Source organism: Hydractinia symbiolongicarpus, chromosome 8 (assembly GCF_029227915.1).
Source record: "Hydractinia symbiolongicarpus strain clone_291-10 chromosome 8, HSymV2.1, whole genome shotgun sequence".
NCBI lineage: Eukaryota > Metazoa > Cnidaria > Hydrozoa > Anthoathecata > Hydractiniidae > Hydractinia > Hydractinia symbiolongicarpus.
Window position 1 is genome coordinate 3,606,795 of NC_079882.1, and position 23,077 is coordinate 3,629,871.

General features: G+C 32.4%; 1 protein-coding gene across 1 annotated transcript; it reads right to left on the bottom strand.

The window, feature by feature from the left end:
- Positions 1-626: 626 nt before the first annotated feature.
- Positions 627-16,527, bottom strand: LOC130656082 (protein WWC2-like). Its single transcript, XM_057458926.1, has 14 exons — positions 16,247-16,527; positions 11,305-11,345; positions 9,528-9,596; positions 8,486-8,580; positions 7,099-7,155; positions 6,152-6,289; positions 5,512-5,769; positions 4,276-4,569; positions 3,783-3,955; positions 3,249-3,672; positions 2,618-3,169; positions 1,884-2,528; positions 1,609-1,767; positions 627-1,338 (listed from the first exon to the last, which is right to left on the bottom strand). Exons 1-14 carry the CDS (start codon positions 16,381-16,383, stop codon positions 1,165-1,167), a joined length of 3,216 nt encoding a protein of 1,071 aa, XP_057314909.1. The 5' UTR covers positions 16,384-16,527; the 3' UTR covers positions 627-1,164.
- Between the last annotated feature and the right edge of the window lie 6,550 nt (positions 16,528-23,077).

Consider the following 23,077-nt stretch of genomic DNA (forward strand, 5'->3'; position numbering starts at 1 on the left):
ACACCGGATAACTTGAACTTTCATTATCTTAAACAATTTTCTTGGGTCTCTTAAACTTTAATAGTTTCTCACAAAAAAATCCGCTTAACTCGAACTTTCGATAACTCGACCATTCGTTAACCCCTGTTGCCCCACCTCTTGAAAAAATCGCTTTAACTCGAATTTTAACCCTATTTTAGACTAAATTCGACTTAACGGAAGTTTCGTTTAACTCGAACAATTGTAAGAACTATTTTCCTCGGTCCCTTGGCAGTTAACTGTATTAGAATGCAAGTAGTGTAAAGATAATAAATGTTGCTCTACAGCGACTCTCGAAATATTCATGCTTTTTTTTATCATCCCCATGTTCTAACTGCATTTTCCAACCCCCATAATCCCACTCTACCGTCGTTTATTCCTTACTACAAATATTTGCGACGCCGGTAATTTTTCAACGGGTGCTACCACGTCACGATTCGAATTTCCTTGCATTTTTTAAGCCCGATAAGAGCACTGAACACAAGGTTTAAATTTACTGGAATTTAAGAACATCAAGCCTCACCAAAACTATGATGTTCTTATACAATGTATTTGAGAGTATTCGAGTTATTTGAATTTTTTGTTTATGCTTGGAGTGAGAAGTTGGATAAGAACAAAAAAAAATCTATTTATACATAAGATGTACAGGTATGTAACGATAAAAAGCTTAGAAAAATATATGTTGGATTCTTCGCTCTTAGAAAAGAACATATACATTCAAAAAATAATGCTAAGTGGTAATATTTTGCAATTCGAAATTCACATGTAATAAATAAGTTTTCTTACACAAAATAGTTTATTACACAATAGGTTGGCACATCGAGCAAGATATGTAATCGAGTCAAAATGTAATTCTCCTCTTAAATATGTTTCGTCAATAAAACTTAAACTAACTGGAAATGTTTTAAGGGGTTGAAAAGATAGAACAGACTGTGCTAGAGTGCAAGCTTCTAAAAAATGTCATGGTGCTGTGTAAGGTAACTGAAGACTTGGAGAAAGTACAAGACCGTTTCCCTCTTAAGAAGAAAAGACCTCTCGATTTCTCTAGATTCAATAATTCACCAAAATTTATAACCAATAAAAATAGTCTCTTGTTTATTCTTTTAAAGTTAAGTTTTCACTAAACTTCTGTGTTTTTATTATAGATCATACCCAGTGGACATCGGGGTTGGGCGGTACATTCGGTTTTTGTGTAGTGAAGAAACGCATTTTATCATGAAAACCAATCATGTTTGCCTGTTTTGGATCCGTTTTGGCTAAATTTGTGAATTTTGTAGAACTATTTAAGAACGTCGTCTGGCCAGATAAATGAGACGATACCTGATTGAAAAAAAATATAATATTATAAATAAACATTAGTAGTAATCATAATGAAGCATGTAACTAGAATTTCAGAAAGATGTAATGTGTTCGCTTTAGTTTTTATTACAAAAAACTTATTGAAAACTTTGTTCTCGTTACGAAAAATATTCGATAATTAGATTGCATTTGCATATTAATAGTATTAGAATGACGCTAACAACACAGAAATTACGCAATCACGTAAGGATTGATAGCAAGATGATGCAAAAGAAATTTTTAAACCATTACCTCCTTTTTAGCCTCGTCCAGCAAAGCATCAAATCTGTGCCCATTTTCTAGTAGCCATTGGGGAAGATCATGTCCCCCCTCTGTTCCATTATGTTCTCCCTCTGTTTCTATGGATGTCTTTATTTCCTTCAGACGAGAAATTTCCTCGTTCAGTTTTTCCTGTGAAACAAAAAAAATCTTTTGAACCAGTATTTTTTTAAATATTCTTTAAAATAAATAAATAATAAAGAGAATAAACAAACAAGAAAAATATTGAACAATAAATTATTTTATACCTGTTTGGAATAAGCAGCTTGCAATTCTAACTCTAAATCCAGCGAAGTCATGTTCAAAGGTTTGCGTTGCAGAGAATTTCCAATGGGTCGCTGCTGAGGTATTGATGATAAACCGCTGGAATTATTTCGATATTTTATCTCGTCTATCCTGCTTTTACGTATGCTTCTTCGACCCACGACCATTCGTTCGAACGGAATTCGAAAAGATCTCCGCAAACCCGTACAGTCAGATACACTTCGATTTACATTGGGATCGATCGCTATTTGCTCAGCTTCTTCCGATTTTGAACGCATGTGCTGCATTAGAGACTGCTGTTGATATGAGCTGGGCATCGGTATGCGTTCAACAGAGCCATTTATTGAACTACCGCTCAAACTAGTTTGCGATCCCTGGTTATCTTGCAATGAATTTGATCTCAGTCGATTATGGTTTCCAGGACTCAGATCTAAATTATTAGCGTCCATGATGGTTCTGGGTAAGCCATGTCTTTGTTGCACGCTTTCAAGCGATACAGAAGACACAGAGCGTGCCAAAGAATGATTGTTTCGCATCGATTCCATAAAAGACGAGCTGAGAAGATTGTACCATTTCAACGCAATTTTTTTACTGTAGTCGAAGTCTGCTAAGCTAATTTGAACACCTCCCTAAATTTAAGTTAAAAGAAAGGTATAGACGGAATGAAATTTATTTTTCTCATTTATTAATAAAAAGAAGAAATAAAAACAAGACTAACCAGGCACTCTTCTTTTCGGTCTTCAGCTAACATTCCAAAAGCATCTAATTGTAAAGTTTTGTTTAAAAGTCTATTTCTATCAATTTTAAATAAGAATTGTTCTGTAAAAGACGGGCAATTCATCTGGCTCGACTTTCGCGTTCGAAATCTCAATTTCTCTTCGTTCGAGCTCGGCAATAACCTTCCTTTCAAATAAATGTATTTGTAAGAATTAAAACATAACGTCTTGATATTTCGTCCCTTTTCGACAGATACGACTAATTTCATGTCCTTTGTTAAATAATCGAGTCCGACACGTATTTGGGCTGTCTCAATATTATCATCACTGCAAAATATTCCACTGGAATGACCACTATCCTGTCGTGTAACCGAGATTTTATGACGCTGTGACGAAGCTTCGAAGACACCACTATCGGCTGCAACAGACTCGTTTGAGGCAGCGTTATAGACAGATCTGTTAATTTGATGCGGTAGGTCTGAGGACCCACCCATGGTATATTGGTACGACGCTACTGGAACATTTGCATAACTCATGTATGATAGGTCGTCGGACTAAAAGAAAAGTCAATGGTTAGCTACCTGCGTAAGGTTTAAACATACATTTAGGAAGAAACACTTCTGCAAAGCTTACGTTTTTATGGAGTCGTTCATTCGATCCATTTGTCTGTATAGAGGATGCAATCGAGGTGTGAGAGTATTTTCTTAAGGCTAAAGAGGCTTGGAGACTTTCCAGACAGCTGTTCGCATTATGTGGAGAAATAGGTGGAGAGGTCGACGGTACGGACTGTGGTAAACTAGTAGAATATGCCGGCGAGGTAGACGCTAAACCGTTCGTGGTTTCTGCTTTGGTCGCAAGAATACGTGTTTCGTATATGGGTGGACAGTTGGCAGATTGAAACTGGTATAAACTTGCATAATGATCACTTCCGTTCTCAGCATGCAAACCTAAGGAGTTTAATGAACCACGACTAGAAGTAGAGAGCGAACCACGGCTTCCAGTTGAAAGTGATCCGCGACTTGAATTTGACGATAATGATAAAGTACTCGAAGAGAAGCTAAAAATAATAGGGAAGGAAATTAAGATATCGTGAAACATAGTGGTGTTTATATGTAGGGCAGGTTTTTCTTTTAATACTACCACATTTCTCGGGATTTGATTAAATACCTTTTTAATCTAGATTCTAAAAGATTTGTCTGTCTCGTCTTTTCAGCTATTCTTTGTTTAATAATTCTCTTTTCGTCTTCCAACTGCAACCTGTCCTTAATTACTTTAGTTGATAATTCCCTCGTGGATGCCAGGTCGGATAAAAGCATTTCTTTTTCGTATTCCAATTGAATCTACAAAAAGAAAGGTTGATGTTATTTGTTGATACCTCCAAAACCCCCCTTAATCTAGCCACAACACTGCACACACATCACGCAGTCAAAACTTATTAGAGTAACAGCTGTAACACGACACGGCAAAAACACACGACCGCAGCGAACACGGAGTATGTGACAAGAATAATTCTTCACATTTTTGTTTGAATAGCTCGCGAAGGAATGCTTTGATACGAGTATTTCGTGCATTTTGCAAGACTAATCGTCGTGGGAGAAACAGTTGTTCTTGTTTTGTCACGTTACTTGATAACTCGTTTCCGTAAACAATGAAAACTTACTCTGGCTTCTTCTGTCTTGATGTAACTATCGAATTTTTCCAGCTCGGACAGGAGAGCTTCCTTCTCGTTAAAAAGCATCAGACGGTGCTGCTCAGGGCCGTTCTCGTTCATCTCCAGTTTGTAATCAATCACTTCCAAGCGGCCGTGAAGCTCGTTAACATACTGCAGAGCAACCTGATAGTCTTTTCGTAGCTGCCGCTTGGTCATGTTCATCACGACGTTCTCTTCGCTGCCAGTAAAAGACGAAGCTGTCCCGCTTTCAATACTATTTAAACTCGAGGTTGATCCTCCTTCCTGTAAAAGATAAACCCAATCTCTTAATGCCTCGTGAATAGCCCTTCCATCGTTGAAAAATAAATACATGTTTTGGTGTACTTCTTACGAAGTTACGTTTTAGCACTTTTGCAGCACAGCTGGGTAGTATAAATTTTTATTTTTTTTAAGGAGATATTTCTTCATGAACGAAGCAATGCATACACTGAAATAAAATCTCGATGGAATTTACTATGTGTTTGTGAAGATTGACGTAACAAGCTAAGTCCAACAATGTGAAGAATGTTTTGTGTTTTAAATATAAATTACAAAAGGATTAAATTATAAGACGGTTAATGTTTGAAATTTTCTCAAAATGATGAAGAATGTTGGGTTTACTGAAGGTTTATATGATAAACAAATGAATGATTATAAGTTCATAAAATTCAAAACAATTGGTTGCCATGGGCTACAATCATTTTACAGAAGTATTTAAAAAGCTGAATAATATAAATTCTAGTGCCAACTCGTCGTTTATCAAAGGAAGTTCCAATTCGACAGATAAACCCAAAAATAACAAATAAATAAACAAATAAAAATAGGTACGAAATAAATAAACATTGAAAGTAAAAGAATCCGATGAGAAAAGCTTTGTTTTTATAAAAAAAAGTTGAACAAAAATCTGAGGAATGTTAGAGGATATTAAAATCATGTTAAATTCATGATTAGGCTAGTTCAAAAAAATCAGGTAAAAAATAAATAAATTGAAACAAGGTCGTATATTTTATATTTAGACAACAACATTTGAGTACAATTAGTTGTTCTATTTCGTAGTTATTTACAGAATTTTATAAATTTTGATTTGCTTATTATAACAAAAGTTTGTTGTCTAGAAATGGTAAACAAATTTATTTTTCATTAGTCATCCAATATTTTGTAATATAAATAAAAAACGTTGAAAAATATAGAGCAAAAACAATTTACCTGTTTGTTTAATTCAGATATTTGACATTCATCTCTTTGCCGAAGCAGCTCTTCAAGAATTCGGATTTTCTCTTGTTGCCCTATAAGTAGTTGTTCCTTGACCTCTTTCATCTCAGAAACTTTTTCACGAGCCACATCTAACTCAAATGGACCATTCTCAGACAAATTTTGATTGATTTGTTCTAACTTGGTTATTCCATCCTTTTTGTGGCGCACTTCATCAGAGGCTTCGTGTAATTCACGTTTCAAATTATCCACCTATTGGAGAGAGAAAAAACAAGATTTACCATGGAAACTTAAAAGAGAAACAGAAAGCTTCTAATATTAAACTTTAAATAATAAAGCTAACAAGGAGCGATTGTAACTTATTATTTTCGTATGTGCAATATATAACATCACTAATCCCTGATTTGATGATTCAGAACATTAATAGGGGTAGGACGATTTTATAATGGATCAAAAAACAATAAATAAGATAATTATTTCTTTATATAGTCACAGTTAACCTCTAAGAAATTTCCACTCATTAGATTTAATATTCCAGATTGTAACAAAATTACATGCAGAAAGTTTTCTTATAAAGAAAAAAAAGACACTACCATATTTGGTTGTAACTCAACGAATTTTTATCTGTACTTACCCTTTCTCTAGCACAGCTGATGTCTTCTTTTAATTGAAACACATTGTATTTATCCATGATTTCATTAGCTTCTTTGGTATCTGTAGAAGCCTTTTGTTCCTTGTTATATTTTTCAAGCTGATTTGTTAAGTAGTCCACCTAAATCGGAAAGAAAATATTCAAAACACCATACAAGCTAATCCCGTCTTCAATTTAAGATTCTTGAACACTATATCAAAATAATGGCTAATGCAACAGTACATATTGCAAAAAATTAAAACTAAGGTCAAAAAACGTCTATTAGAATTTTGGTCATGTCAAAGACAAGTCAAATCCCAAACATGTTGCACGTTCCCACCAGAACAGAATCCTAAGCATCTAATAGCATTTCAGATAATAAAAATTGTCAAGTCAAGTTGAAACGATTTCATTGAAAACAAAGCTTGAGAAATAGTACAAACATCTACGACGCAAAAGTATTTTAAACATTGCAGAATATCGCATTTCTCGACACCACTGTTTGTGGCTTAGAATGACAAGGTAGAATAAACACACAGAACAATATCAGAACTATGCCAATACAGAGTAAAAGCCACATTGAGATGAAAGAATTTGAGTAATTTTTTTACTTTGTACAACTTAATACCCAGGCCACGTTTTAAATAAGACCTAAGTAAATCAAAGAAATTCCTAATGTAAAATTTTTAAATACATCATGAGATATATTTTGTTAGGTTATATTTGAAAGTTTAAAAACAAACTTCTACCAAAGATGTAACACAGATTAGATGGTCTAATTTTGATAATTCTATCAATACACTGACATTATAAGAAAAAAAATCAAATGAAAACATAAAAGAGAAATATCAGTGATTACGAAATCAGATAAACACAATATTCGGATTAATGAATATAATCCAAATAAATTTATTTAAGCAAAGAAACAATTAACAGTATAAAGATGTTACCTTCTCTTGCGCAAGATGTAACCGCCTTTGTTTTACACTTAAAATTCCGTTTTGTGCCTATAAATAATACCATGCATATTATCAATTTCTTCACTTTGAAGAGCATTCAAGTAAATTATTTGAAATTGTTTTTTTAGTATCAATAAGTTGAGAGTAAGTATCTTCACAACATGCAGTACAACAACTTTATCGATTTTTAACAAGCTTCTCACAAGAGCTGTCACAAAAATACATAACATACCATAAGTTAAATACTTCTTTAATAAGATCATAAAGAGATTTTGATTAACATCAGAAGCTGATAAGCACGGGGGAGGTGAAGCAATTTGCTTTTTTATAAACCGATCACAAAGAACATTAAGCCAAAGACAGCAGAATGAGAATAAAATTGGGAAAGTAAAAAGTTACAGTAAAAATAAATTTGGAAAAATTTAAAAGCATAAATTCTACAATTTGATCCATAATGTTTATCATTTTTTTATCCCAATAATTTAATCCACTTGGTAGACTGTATTACACAACCTAACCAAAAAGATAAAATAAATAAACAAAAAACCAAGCAACAAACAGCAAGATTAAAAAAAATAAATACAATAGTAGTTGAGTACTAAGATAATACACAAAAAACATAAGTACAGGAAGGTTACAACTTGATAATAAAAAAACGAAGAGCAACAGTAACAACAAAAAAATACATGACAACTAAACAATGATATTGAAAGAGAGGATGTAATAAACAAAACAAAGCAATGCATGGCATTTTAATTAGAAAAGAGATTAGTTGGGCCAGTTGAAAAGAAGCTTGTTATTTTTATTATTGATAACAATATTAAATTGCCACAAGATATACAGTTTAAATATCTTATTAGTCACTAAGGTATTTTGTTGGCAATTACAGAAAACAGATTAATTACTGACAAATGACTGTTGGAGCCCTACCACAAAGAGAGACACCCAAACAATATTATGTGAATATAAATAAAACAGAACAGTTAAAATGATCTTCAGCTGTTCTTTAATGACAAAACTAACAAAAATACACTTACCGAAACTGAATTACATGATATTCTAAAATTTTGACACACATTTATAGACTCAAACTTTTTTTAATATGTGTTGTTTTTCTTCACAGTATGGAGTGGTAAAAGTTGGTGTTTTGAAAAACAAAAAATAGAGGCACTCAGAAACTATGTTCTTGTTATTAATATACTGAGATGAATATTTTGCAATATGGCAAACTCAACATACACTTTCATATGCACAATGATTTTCAATATGCATACTCAAATATAAACTAGAATCCTTTAAATAGAAATTTTTCTTAACTTATCCTATGAGGACTTTAAAAATAGTACATAGCAATTCCGTTGAGCAGAAAACCCTTTACCTCAAGATCCATTTCACCACGAGCCAGGTATTCCTGCAACATTCTTTCTTGTTCTTCATGCCACTGTTGCCTAGGGTCTTCTAATTGATTAGTTTCTAAATAACACAGAATAAATCTTTTTCTAGAAAAATTATATACAAGAAACAGTACTCTTGCATTTTAGGCATTCTTTCGTGTGTTGAATTGGTCTACTACTTATGTGCTAATAATAACATGTCTAAATGACTGGGCGTGTGTGTGCATACTTTATATCGTGCTACTGCACACCTGTTCAGAGGAAAAGCAGGAGAATTGAAAAATATGTTGATTCCTTACCAACAAAGCTTACGTCCAATTAACAATTACGTCAAACACAAGTAGCTTTATAATAAAGATAAAGGGATTACTTTCAGACTTTGGATATTTTTGTAAAGAGAAATTTAACAGACATGTTCTAAATACAAAACCTATAAAATCATAAAGAGTTGAATGTTAGGAGCACAAGCTAATTATAGACGCCTAACAATATAAGATTATAAGAAATAACGTTTAGTTCAAATCACAAGAAGAATCACTTTAGAAAACTTAGTGTAAGTCCCTTGGAGATAACTAAGTTATCTTCAAGGATATTAAAATGGATCAAACGAATAAGTTGGGGCAAAGCCCTAACTAAATCCACCAATAAACACAAGATTTCTCATCAATCAATGAGCATAAAACCAGCATGGCCACATCTTACCCTGTTAAAAAATAGGAGAATTAATTGTTTGGTTGGGCGAATAAAAACATTCTTGCTTAAAACATGAAAGAAGAAAGAATTTCCTGATAATGATCATGCGAGTAAAGAACAATAGAAGCTCAACATAATTTTCACCACCTCCTGGTTGTCCTGATCTCCTGGTTGGAAGAAGGCAGACAATAACCTCAAAAAATTTTCAATTTTATTTCATTTATATCTCAATAAACTGATTAAAATAAGGTATAGGACCAAAGTTATTAACGAATTTCACTTTTGTCTGTTACACACACTTGTTATAAAATATACTCAATAAAAAAAACTAACCAGAATTGTGATCAATATAATAGGTACCAAGAATTGCATCTGTGCATTCCTCCCAGCCCAAAGGTAGTTCTAGAAAAATAACAAAAAAAATAAAAAATAGCTAAAAAACTAGTAGAGAATATTTTTTGTAACAGTGAAGATATATATCTATACCCTTTATTGTAAAACAAGCATGTAAATCTATAAAACTCTTTTCAGGTGGATTTGCACAATACAGCAATAAGGAGGAATTTGCACTTATCACCCTTGCCAAAATAATAATAAGGTCTCCATTGTTTGGTGCAAATTCAAATTTGATTCCATGTCATAACTCTTTGTCGTTTCACTAAATTTAGTTATTTTTTGAACACAAGCAGAAATAACTGAATAGTTTGCATGTTTGCAATGCAAGGCCTAAATAACTACTGAAACCAAGTAAAAGAACACAACTCATTTATTCAATAAAGAATTTCTACATAAAACAGGAATTATAAAAAGAAAAAAAAACAACAACTTTAAAATTAGGTTATTAAGACTTCAGTATCAGAAAGAACTATTGTTTATAAATAGGTTGCTCAGTAACTTTTAAGTATCAACTGCTTCTCTTGGAAAATTTACAACATGTGAGGAGTTACATTTATCAGATCAATAAGTAAAACAAACTAACACATAATAGACAGAAAGAAATTATAAAGGTATCTACATTGACTACGGTCAACTTGAAAGTTTTTGTAAATTAGTTCCTAAAATATTATTCAGAACTTCTATTTGTAAAATTTGCAGAAACTAATTCTTTTAGAATTAACGATTTACACTAATTTTTCTCCCACTTTGCCTAGAATTATATATAATAAATATTGGAATTTCAACTTCAGAAGGATCCCACTCATCTCACAACTTATTTTTAAAGTTAACTTGAGGTATAAAATAATGTTGGTCTTATATCATAGAGCTTAAAAGGTTGGTTAACAAGGCTTAAATTTGTTTAAATATTTTTTTAGGTAAGCTTGTGTAGTCCCTATATCTTTACTTTAATTTGGCTACAAACCAACATGCAGATCGCAAGTCATCAGCCAAAAATTAAAAGCTCTAGGACGAGCAAAAAAAGTGTTATTTTAGCAAAATATTTTATGCTAATCAATTCACCTTTATAATACCTATACATTGATAAAGTTTGAATTCACATCCCTTAACAGGTCTAAAATTACTGATGAAAGAAAATGTCAAATTTTGCTATCTCTTAAATATGACATTATAATTCATGCAGCATAATTAAATCTTAAATTTTTTAAAAGTGAATATCTTGAGAACGAAAAAAGCTTTTGGTCTGTTTTCTATAATATTAATGCATTAGAAAAAATGCAACAAAATTTTAATTGTTAAACTCAAATTCTGAAAAATATAAGGATTTGCTAATTATATAAAAATTAGCCGTCTTATTTTTATGACAATTTCTGAGAAAAATTAATTTTCTAAAGGTATATAAAAAATATAATTATTTGCAGAAAAATGTGGAAATTTAGTTCTGAATCTACCTAAGGTAAAATAGCACACTTTTAACATTGGCAAGGATTATTTAAACAAACAAAGGCAATGACAAACTTTGACATTAACAGTCAATAGAAGGTGTCTCCAAGAAATAAGATAAATTACAAAGGAAGTAGTTATGTAATATTTATAAAGCGTTCTAAATTATCATAGGAAGGTCATAATTACAAATTAAAATTATTAAGTTAAAGTAAAATTTATTGGAGTTTATTCTTAAAATACTTGTCTAACATGATGATAAAAAACCTACCCTGTCCTATGCAATCAGCAAATGTTTTTGGCTTGATAAGTCTAGAAAGAAAAGAGAGTTAAATGAAACAAAGTTATATTCAAATTAGATAGTTATCTGGATTTTCAAAATCACATTCTAATACAGTTTTAGATTCTAATAATAGTAATACACAACATATCTTACATACATTAGATTATTACATTACTAAAAAAAATATAAAGTGCAATGGAACATTAACTGGGTGCTTCAGGATACATGAAAGTGTACACATGGTTTACTTACAAAGTATACACATTGAAAGAAAATAGGAAGGTACGGCGAAGGTTTTGATTAGTGGTACCATTGTTACTTTTTCAGAATATTCTAAACACGTACATTAGCATATCAAAAAGATTTATATACCACACAATATGGCAACTGTGGAGTTAATTTCTTTTTTGGCTATTTTAGGGACCATGCACCATTGTGGAAAATTTTAAAATATCCATTATCATTGTTGAACACATCGTAACAAGGATGTTTAACTATGCAAGTTCAACAACTAAATCATGGAAGAGATTAGATATCGTGCCTGAGACATATACACAAATTTTCCGTTTGGTAATAAGGAAAAGTCCATATTTTACTTTGTCCCAGATTTTGGAACAAACATGTTTTTATAAACTACTGTAGTTTATAAAAACAATTTTGAAAATTTTCTTTCCCATTATTTGTACGATTATTATAAAAATTTAGGCATCAATCTTTTCTTTATCTAGATGGGAAGTAATAGGATATTCATGATTGAAACATGTATGTTCTAAGATTTTGATAATTAAGTACTTTACTCTAAAAGTCCTAACAGATCTTTAAATTTATTTGCAACTGGTCACCTTAGAAAGTATGAGATAAAATGAGATTGGCATTAGTTGGCATTGGTGCAATCCTATTTCAGGGCTGTGGGGCCATGCTTCCCAAACATTTCTGATAAACGATTTTCGAAATGGCAAGTTATTTTACATGCTAATATTTTTCTGTCATGAAAGATTTTGTTTGATTGTTGCTCAAAATGTTAATGTCAATTATTTTCATTAATTTTTATTCATTGCGAAAGGTATATACACGGTTTAACATGATAGAGAATAAGAATAAGATAGCGTAAATAAAGCCATTTTATTTTTTTTTAATTAATTTAGCCTTTTATCCAACATATTTAGATATTTTAAATATTACACTAATCATAAACCCCAAATGTTAGAGGATAAACATAACAGGGTTTAGCTTTGACTTTAATTTAACAAAGATTCCTGAGAGTTTTGATTTTACTTGCAGCAGCATTCAACAACAAAATTTGAATTGATATTAGTGTTTGTAAGATCCCAATTTGATAATTTAGACAAAGAAAATTGTTGGTTAGGACATTTGGAAAAAATGGGGAAAAATAATTGGGTGGAAAAGTGTGAGTTCCCAGGGTAAAACCAACAGTAGACTGAGATAAACTTGGCAGAAGGTAATAAGGACAGAGTTGATGCATAGGAGATTGAGTTTAGAACTAACACAGTCTAGGTCAGATTGAAAGGTCATAAATATGGCCTGTCCAACCTATGTCAGCATGTAAAATGGACAATAAGCTGAAGATGACTATGATGTTCAGATAATAAAAAATGTGATTGTGATTTTACAAGAGATACAAGTTATACTTCAGATCTTTATAGAGATCTGGGGCAATTTTTAGCTTAAGATGTCATTTTTGTAAAGTTCTAGGTAACTAAGCAATTCATTTAGCCTTAAATGATTAATTTTCATCAATTCCAAAGAAGGTCTGGCTGTAAACAAATAAGGGGAGAGCGATTCAAATCTAAAAATAAATTGCAAAAATGTATCATCTTTATTGCTACTTCAATTCTTGGACCTTACTTTTATTGCTAACAGATACAATTCTGAAAACAATTTCCACACTCTACATAACAATATTCAATAACAAAATTGTAGAGATAAATGCCAATATATTTTTAGGTCCTATACATGTATTTTTACAACCTAATACCCAGGATGATTAATTGCTGTTTAAAATATCAAAATAATGATACAATTAAATGTTGATAATGCAAGAATTTTTCTTCTATTTTTTTCCTTATTTAAAATATAAAAAATAAAAATAAAAAAAATAAAATACAATACAATAATATGGACCAATGACAAAATTTTCAACATTGTTGCAGTTTATCTATATAATAAAAAAACTTCTGTATGTCTGTCATCAGTAAAGCCATTGCACTTTTAGCTTAATAACTTGGAATCGGGTTAAAATAATGGGAGCAATTTCTACCTGGGTCAATTCACCTGTTTCGAAACAGACGAGTTGAAGACTTCTTGAAGAAACCTTTAAGCCCCAACATTTTTGTAGTCTTTCGTCAAAAGTACACGATCCTATAAATTTTCTTGATCAGGGTTTTAAGATCTATAAAACGAAATTTTGTAGTACATTGGCAGTTTTTTTTACTGACATCAGCAAAAGTGTTAAACCCCAAAATCTCCTTAACCGTTCGTGGAAAGTAGGTGAAACAGATTGGTAATTGACGTCATCAACTGTTTGTTATAAACACATCATACTATACATTTTTTTGATCAGCTCTACACAACAGAGGCAACATGAGTAAACTTTTTTTTAAACAACATTTACATTGATAGGATGTCAGGAAGTTCTCTTAATCGCTGATCAAAATCGTGTGATGTTTTATAATATTTTGATTAGCATTTCAATATAGGTAACGACTAAAAAAAATGTGAAAAAATTGCTGATGATCTTTTTATTTCTTTTTTGCCAAAGTGGATTTTTTAATGGGATTTATACACATAGCTATATATTTTATCGTATTTTAAGCATCAGCATTAAATTGCTGTTGCAATTTCTGCATTTATTAGAACACTGCTGCAGTTTTATTACTCATGTCAGCCAAATTTAGTTAATATAGTTTTTGAACTTAACAAAGCATATTGGCAAACTCACTGCTTTCATTAGCAATGCTTCCACACATCCACACATTTTTTATGTTTAAGCCCCTTCCCCCCCCCCTAAATTAAAACTTTTTCTTACAGGAGAAAAGTATCATGTTTTAATTAAATAAAAACTATAAAACTATATGCAATAAAAAACATAATTCAAATCCATAAATATTGAAGTTCAGCATAGAAAAAATACCATTCAATTAAATAAATTTTAGCATTTTCTGCAACAATTTAATTTAACCACAAGTAGTTACAAACTGTTTTTTTAATGACGTAGTTGAGCAAAATATATATTTACAAATAAATTTACATGTGCATGATAGGTAACAGTCAGGTCAGAAATTGTTATAAAAAATTGGAAAACTATATGAAGTCATGGGAATATTCAAAACACAAAAACACATCCTCTAAGGATTCACAGAAATCAGTATTTTTGGTCGAAGTACCTAAAATCATTTATTAGATGTTATTAAGAAAAACGAAATTATAAGGTTCAAACAATACTACTAATAATAATCCCACCGACTATAAGGCAGATTTTTCACTTAATATAAAATTTATAAAACAGTCCAACTGGCACAGAGAAGAGGCTAATTGTGCCTTTATATCATGGGCATGCTTTATTTTTCACTGTGCCACTGACTGGTTTACCACAAAAGCTTTATATATTTCCAAAAATAGTTTAATAACATCATCAACCTGACGTTGTTAAGCCAATTTTATCTGTTTATTTTATTTATGTTTAAAAAAAATGTGTAGCAAAATGGATATTTTATAATTTTTTGATTTGCAAATCACAACCAAGTTGTTGGATTTTAGGGGCCTTCAAAAATGTTTTGGGGGCCCTGTTAGCGGGATATCACTGCTAAGGGGGAAAGGGCGTCTGAATTTTGAAAAAAAAATCCACTAAGGATTGAGATCCGAATGTGTGTATTTCATTATTCTCCGCTAAAAGAGGAGGGGAAGGGGTCCGAATCTTAGCGACGATATCCCACTAACAGGGCCCAAAAAATTTTTCGAAGACCCCTTAAAAGAAATCGATTAATAAGTTCATAATTTTAACACTCATTCAATTCTCTATATGTTTAAATTTTTTGAATATTTTTAGAAAAAACACAAAATCATTATATTTTTTTTGCAACGTGTGGTCTGTTGGAATTAGTGAATCAGGTATATTCAACAGTAATGCGTTTCTTTAAAGAACTGATTTAAAGTTCCTAATTTAATTATCTAGATAAGGCTAAATTTGCTAAACATTTTAAATTTTCCAACTCGGCCAGTTGCTTTTTTTTCACCCAAGGAACTGGACACAGAATGTTTATCATTTAACATCTTATTGATAGCATGATCTATCATTTTGGATTATGTGTGTGCATGTTTTTGTAAGTCTCTTCTGAAATATATTGTGGGAGAGACTAGTTTAGGGTTTTATTGTACGCTACTGATACGAAAACAATTCATTTTAGGCTTTTTGCAGGCTATGCAGTAAGTTTTTAGCACGCAATAGGGTAATAATATAGCTTCAGCTTTTTAGTTTACCTATATGTTACACATTTTTTAGAGTAGCTAGCTAGCTCTATATATCACATCCATTTTGTAAGTTATAAAATCAGTTTAATAAAAATAAACTACTATTCTAAGTTGTTGAAGTTAGACAGCAACAATGTTGGGCAACAACTTTAAAATGGATACATGCTTTTGTTAATATGATCCACAAAATTTAAAATGGTTACCGGTATTTATCGTTGGTATAACATTGCAGTAATAATTGTATCATGTGACAAGATATATATATGCAGCAAATACACTGTATCATCACGTGACTCTGAATTGACATCACAGACACCTTTTGTTCCATTACAAGACAAATATTATGAAGAATGTGAGGAATTTTATACCGTGCGATCAATGAAAAATATTACTTGAAGAATTTGACGGAAAAAAATAGTAAGCCCACTAAACCTTTATTTACCTGTCCCTAGGGTCGATCCATGATGTCTTTTTTGAATTATGATCGATAAAAAATGTTTTCCCATCTACTGACTTGGCTTCTTCCCAGCCAGCAGGGAGAGGCATCGCCGATATGATACCATTTTTCTGCCGAGGCATAATTAATGTGAGTCTTCTTCATTTAGTAACGTAAATATGAAGTATTATAACATTTTCCCTTGTTCTACTCAACCACATTCAACTTTTTATCGAGATATTGGTTAGAAATGTTTTTCAGAAATTCCTGAGATAGATCGTTCGGTATATTTAAAAATATACCGAAGTGGTGATCCAAATATGGCTATGTATTGTTCTTTTGGTAGAGCAAAGTTGACATTAAACATTTTTTTTAAAAATGTTTGTTTTTACACCAGCACTCAGGTTACTTTTAGATTTCTTTATCAATCTTGGTACAGAAAAAAACACTGACACATGCGTTTAATCGAAATTTCTGAACGCTCAAGATGCTGCCTCCTTACCTTCCAAGAGTTAAAGTTTTATTTAAAATAAAAGTTGTTAACCCATCTAGTTGGTTATCCCAAAACTTTATTTCTTCCCTTGATTCTCGACAGTCCCTAAGATTGTGTAACACACAAAAAAAGCGTAGCTAGAATTAATAGAAAATCTTAAGGCAACTAAAAGGGGATATTGAAAGTGATTTGTAGCTTGCGCAAAGTTTTCTTCATGGAATTCCCTTTTTTAGTTTTATAAGCCGTAATTTGCACTGAGGTGTTATTTTGTCCTGGCCTCTTTTTTGCTTGTATTTTTCTTACAAGAAGTACTGTACACACACACAAGAGGACAAGCAAAATTTTAAGCCACAATGTTCCTTACCCTGAACCTTAAGGAACCACACCCTTACATGATCAATAACTTTCCTCAGTCTTGTGATGAAAATAGTGTTTTCTTGATTATTTTCATCCAACACAATGTCGAATGCGCAGTACTCTGACTCTACAGAAAATTAGGAAATTATTAGGATAATTTATATCGCTGTGAAAATGTGAAAAAAGACAACAGACTCTGGAAACGAGATTGGGATTTGATAACCTACAGTATTGAAACTGAAAGTTATTTCTTAATTTCAAAAGTTCAGCTTCACACACAATCTCGTTGTCTTATGTCAATAAAGGAAAATATTGTTAACTAACGTGGAAAAAGTCAATAGGCAGAAGAACAATGGGGAAATTCTGGTCTCAAGTAGTCTCATTTTCTGTGGCGCCGTAGATTAATGGTTATAGCTCTCGTACTCTGTGCGGGACACCAGGGCTCGATTCCTCTTGACGGCAATTCAACATGGGCGAGTGAATGTTACCATAACCCCAGGTTAACCCAAGCCATGTGAGGGAAATTGGGGAGATGGCTCCATGTGTGGGCTGTTGGATGTTGCCGGGAATTGTCTAGTAGAGTGGGGGTCCTAATTAGGTTTGCGTAGCTCAAAATGAGCATTAAATACTCAAGAACTCTCCATCTAAGCCATGGCCCCTCCTGGAAATAATAGACGGTATATCCCTCGATATTACTGCATTTTAATGGCTTCATTAATATAAATTATAAGCTATTGACGTTAACTTAATGTGTTGCAGGGGCAGATCTAGCAAATTTTTATAGTAGGTGCTTAAAATAAGTAATTGACCATCGGAGATCCAAAATGGCCGGTCAAATTGAATTTTTCGGCAATCAAAAATATATGTGATTCTTTGCATAATGATTTCAATCACAAAATTTGATATTTGTTCCACTCTGACGTTTTAAATTATTTTTAGCCTCGCTGATGAAGTACAAGTCCCAATGACCTTCCCGTTGGTGTAATTCGTTAAGTGAATACACAATGAACGATAATTAGTCAACTTTGCTTCCCTTGCGCTCATAAAAGCATGCTGACTGGGAACTAGGTTGCACATGTTAGTGTCGCATTCAGCACTGCCGACGTAATTGCCGACGTATAAAATACGAAGATACCGTAGTTGCGTCTGCAAAAAAATTGCCAAATTAATTTTGTTGTGAAATTTGAATCAAAAACGGTCGGTGTTATTATGGAGAACATAAGGTATATAGAACAGTAAAGTCGGCCCCTTTCCTTCATGCTGACACCCTTATGCTCAGCTGGTGCATTACACTGAGACTCGAACAAAAGACGGAAGACCATTTGGAACTATGCCACAAGTCAGTCCGACCTTCATCTTCACAGAGAATACTGCGAGAAGAGTGCGCAAGTTAAATATAACCAGAACATGGGAGAGGTTAGGTGTCCTGTACCTTAATACAGCTTTCGGACGAATGTTCTCGTGATGTAATACCAAAGAAAAAACATGTTGAATAAAGTTTAAAAAATCTTTTTAAAAGGGAAAAGAGAAATCAAATATGTTTAGTAATAATAATCGGAAAAAATGTATATCGTATTAAAAAGAAGTGCAGAAGTTCTGTCTCCCACACGACACAGCAGGCAATAAGTCAGCCCTGCCCTCGGTTTTGTGAGTCTCCTGTACAGTTTTGCCTCGTGTTAAGCTGTGCCAGTGACAAGCATTTTCGAAGCATGCCACCAGGGACTTCTGCGATATACAACATAATGAATTCATCTCGAAACATAAAAAGTCAGTAACATTCGAAAAGAACAACAGGTGTTATTACGCAATGTAACGTATTGAATTTCTAAAAATAATTCATTTTTAAACGTGCATGTTTTTCTTTCAAATTCCTAACTTTAATTCATTTTTTTTTTGATTTTTAGCATAGTAAATAATTACTTTATACAAAAGACATTTCAGGTGCGCATTATTGAAGTGACTAAAGTGTTTTTGGTGCGTGATTGAAAACGCTGCTCCATAGAAAATAGGCTAAAAATAGGCTAAAACGGGAACAAAAATCAACCTGGTATGCAAACGTTTTAGGTGTTTTAGACCTTGATAATAGAAACGAAACATTTTCACAAACACCGCAGCTCTGCATAAACACTTCAAATAGAAAACAAGAAGCCCCATGGCTTGAAGATTTCTGTCATTAGCCTAGAAGATTCTAAAATTTAAAGTAGACCTTGAAAACGGAGAATAATGGGATAAACAAATCATTGAGTATCAAATCAATGCCATGTGATGCACATCATCATCATTCTGGGCTTAACATCCGTTTTCCATGCTAGCATGGGTTGGACGGGGTATATTAATGACCTTCTTCCAATCTGATCTAGACTGTGTTACAGTACAGTCCAGATGTAAGCGTACGCGTACGCTCTAGTTTAACACCTTTTTCTCGGAGGCGGTAGTTATTTGTCTTTTGTTCTTATTAATTATCTTGCGAGTCTTGTAAGTTATTAACTTGCGCGTAATAAACAAAAGATTATTGAAGAAAAAATAAGTTATTATAACTGCGCGTAACTATTGTTAAATAGTGTTAACATAACTATTCCCAATAGCATAATTGCAATCAACTCTATCAATGTGACACGAAGAGCCATTGTTTAATATTTTTATTAAACAAATGTTTTGCGTGGAAACTAAATAAACTAGCGAGAAGGCATTGTTGGTTGCGCGGGTTAAATAAAGCTTTTAAGCGATAGAAATTATTATATTTTAACAAAGATTGAAACTTTAATTTTAATAGAAATGTTTTTTTAGATTGCATTTTAGAACTTTAAAAACGAAAAACGGCGATAGAAATGTTTTTTTAGATCGCATTTTAAAAGTTTAAAAACGAAAAAGGGCGATAGAAATGTTTTTTAGATCGCATTTTAAAAGTTTAAAAAACGAAAAACGGCGATATAAATGTTTTTTAGATCGCATAGAAATGTTTTTTTAGATCGCATTTTAAAAGTTTAAAAAACGAAAAACGGCGATAGAAATGTTTTTTAGATCGCATTTTAAAAGTTTAAAAACAAAAAACGGCGATAGAAATGTTTTTTTAGATCGCATTTTGAAAGTAAGAGCTTGTGATTTTTAAATATATCAGATTAAAATCGCGTTACTATAATTAGTTTTGTTGTTAAAAAAAATTAAAACTCAATGGCCTCTGCATTTAATTTATTCTAGCGCAGAGTATTGTTTTTAAACAATGTTTCTTGCTATGCTTTTGTTTTTAACACGAAGCAATTATTTTCGCGCAATTTGAAAGGAACTTGGTATCCTATTGTTTTTTTTAATGAAAGCAATTATTTTTGCAAGTTGAGCGTACACGTACGCTTACATCTGGACTGTACTGTAGATCTAAACTCATCTTCCTCTGTATCAAGTCTGTCCTTATAACCTCCTGCCAAGTCTTTGGCCCAGGAACTATCAAGTCTCTACACTTTCTTACCCAATTATCCCCCTCCATTCTTTCCAAGTGCCCCAGCCAATTCAATCTTCTTATCTGGATAACATCTTCTACGGATACTTAGCCTGCTTCTTAGCTCATCTGAACTCTTTCTGTCTCTCAGACTAGCGTTACACATCCACCTAACCATTCTCTTATCATTCCTTTCTAAACTAAAATATATGTATAATAAATTTAATCAAGCTGGCTTTTGATATCTTTATTATACAAGTAACATACTTAGCAGGCGATACATGACTGTAAAACCTGTGGACGATATATACAGGATGTATTTTGCCGAAATCGATTAATATTGAATTCAACATATTTTATCGTTTATTATCCAAATTCTCGAATTTGAATTTCTTTTTGGAGAGTCTGATTAGTTGCAATTTTTCATTTTGAAGGAAATAATTGGTCAATGTTTTGTTTGACAAATCTAATTAATTATCCTGCATTGACTAATAATATATTCTGTTACAGACTAATTATCAGTTCACCCTGACTGTGTACAGGCAACAATAAACTTTTGTCACGCTTTGACAACTTTTCTGCAAAAAAAAAAATATAAAAAAATCCTGTGACAAATATCTTTTTATCTTATAGTAGTAGCATCACAAAGTGTCGTTTACACTTGAGTAGATGGCAAAACAGAATCACATTTAACTTTTTAATTAATTCAGGCCACATAGGTTGATTCTAGTTCACGCTGAAAGCCTCACGGGATAACTTAGAGCCCAGACTGACTGACTTCAGATTTTCTGACTAAAAATAGGTCAGGCCCACATAGGTTGATCCTTAGTCAACGGTAAAAGCCTCACAGGCCAAGACTGACTAACACAGGTTAGGTCAACATAGCTCGATCCAATTTGCGTTATGAGATAGCCAGTATTGAAAAGTAGCGAAAACATTGTGGAATTTCGATCTTCATATTTTGGGTAAAAATGGCAGAATTCCATTTCGATCCTCAGCATTTTTTTACTAGGTTGCGTGACCGGGTTGACCTAGTCTAAATCCGGGCCTGTGTTGTTGTCATGACGTTTGTTTTGTCAATTAACATTCGAGAAATACGTATTTTAGCAATTTCAAAGAAAATTGAGCCATCCACTATGCCGGTCACAAACTTGCTCTATTATTATATAAGATTGAAGATAGTTAGCGGACTAGGTAACTAAATTTGTTGCCAATTATTATTTATGACTGTGCATTATCTTTATCTTTTAGAACAACATGGTAAAAGGAAAATGGGTTGGTGTTGCATTTGTGGTAGCAATCACTGGAGCACTTTTACCAGTATATTTTTTGCCAAAAATCAATCCAGACATGTACAGTATGTTATTTTTGTTCTGGTTCTGGTCCTAGTTTGTACTTGTTAAAAGGTGAAATATGTGAAATATGTGACTAACCTGATAATCGTTGTAGCTCTGACTTGAGTTTAACGCAACAATCATTAAACACAACAGCAACACAACAGCAATGCATCGTTGTGCCAATGTATGAGATCTGCACCAACCAGAACAAAAACCCCATTCAACACTATTGTAATTAGTTTTACTGTCTAAACACGAAAAGTAGGTTAACAACCTGCACGGTGAAAAATAAATGACTGTAATGGCTTCATTAAATTAAATTAAGATATATTGATGTTAAATTAATGCTATTGACGTTGCTCTAACGTTAGAAAGCTAACAAATAAGACATAACTTTTTTGACTGCATCAAAGGAAAATGAACTTTGGCGGTCACAGACGGCACACACAGTTTTCGTGTTAATATAATAGACTAGTTGATTAGGCCCGTGGAAAAATCCACAGAGCCAGAATAAAAATGAAAAAGAAGCGTCATTTGAATTTTAAAGACGTCATCAACACATCCACAAAAAAATATAGAACCTCATTTTCACGTTACCTCTATTATGTAGAGCTTAAAGCGCTGATCAAGAAAATGTATATGATCATGTGCTTTTGATGAGCAGGAAATGAGATATTAGGGTTTAAAAATTTTCCTAAAATTTTGTCAGCAATGGCTCGTAAAAATCTAAAAATTTTTTTTAGAAATTTGTATACCTGTTGCCTTTATTGTATAGATCTTGAAATGCTGATAAAAAAATGTATAGGATCATGTAATTTTGACAAACGGTTGCAGAGATATTAGGGTTTAAAGGTTTTTTGATGATGTCATCAACCCACCCATTTCGAAACGGAATCGGAGACTCAGGTTTGGGAAAATTACTTAAATTGGTCTTAGGTGGTCCCTAGTTACCCATGAGGTGAAAAATGACTGACGTCACCACTCGTTTCCAAGTTATCTGGCCTCAAATTTTAAATGCACATTAACTTAAAGTAAAATATTGACGTTAAAGTTTGGACATTGATGTCGTACCGTAACGTCAGAAAATTTAACATTTGAAACATAACTTTCTCAGTGACATCAAAAGAAAATGAAGATATCCACTTTGGCAGTCACAGACGGACACAACTTCCATATTAATATATAGATACCTATTTCAATTTTAGGAAACATTCAAA

Bases quoted from the DNA above. Each gene is read 5' to 3' on its own strand.
- LOC130656082 (XM_057458926.1), bottom strand. From the start codon at position 16,383: ATGCCTCGGCAGAAAAATGGTATCATATCGGCGATGCCTCTCCCTGCT. The intron at 3,956-4,275 runs GTAAGTTTTCAT...TTCTTTTTGTAG, and splicing joins TCAAGACAGAAGAAGCCAGA to ATTCAATTGGAATACGAAAA. The intron at 3,170-3,248 runs GTAAGCTTTGCA...CTTTTCTTTTAG, and splicing joins ATGAACGACTCCATAAAAAC to TCCGACGACCTATCATACAT.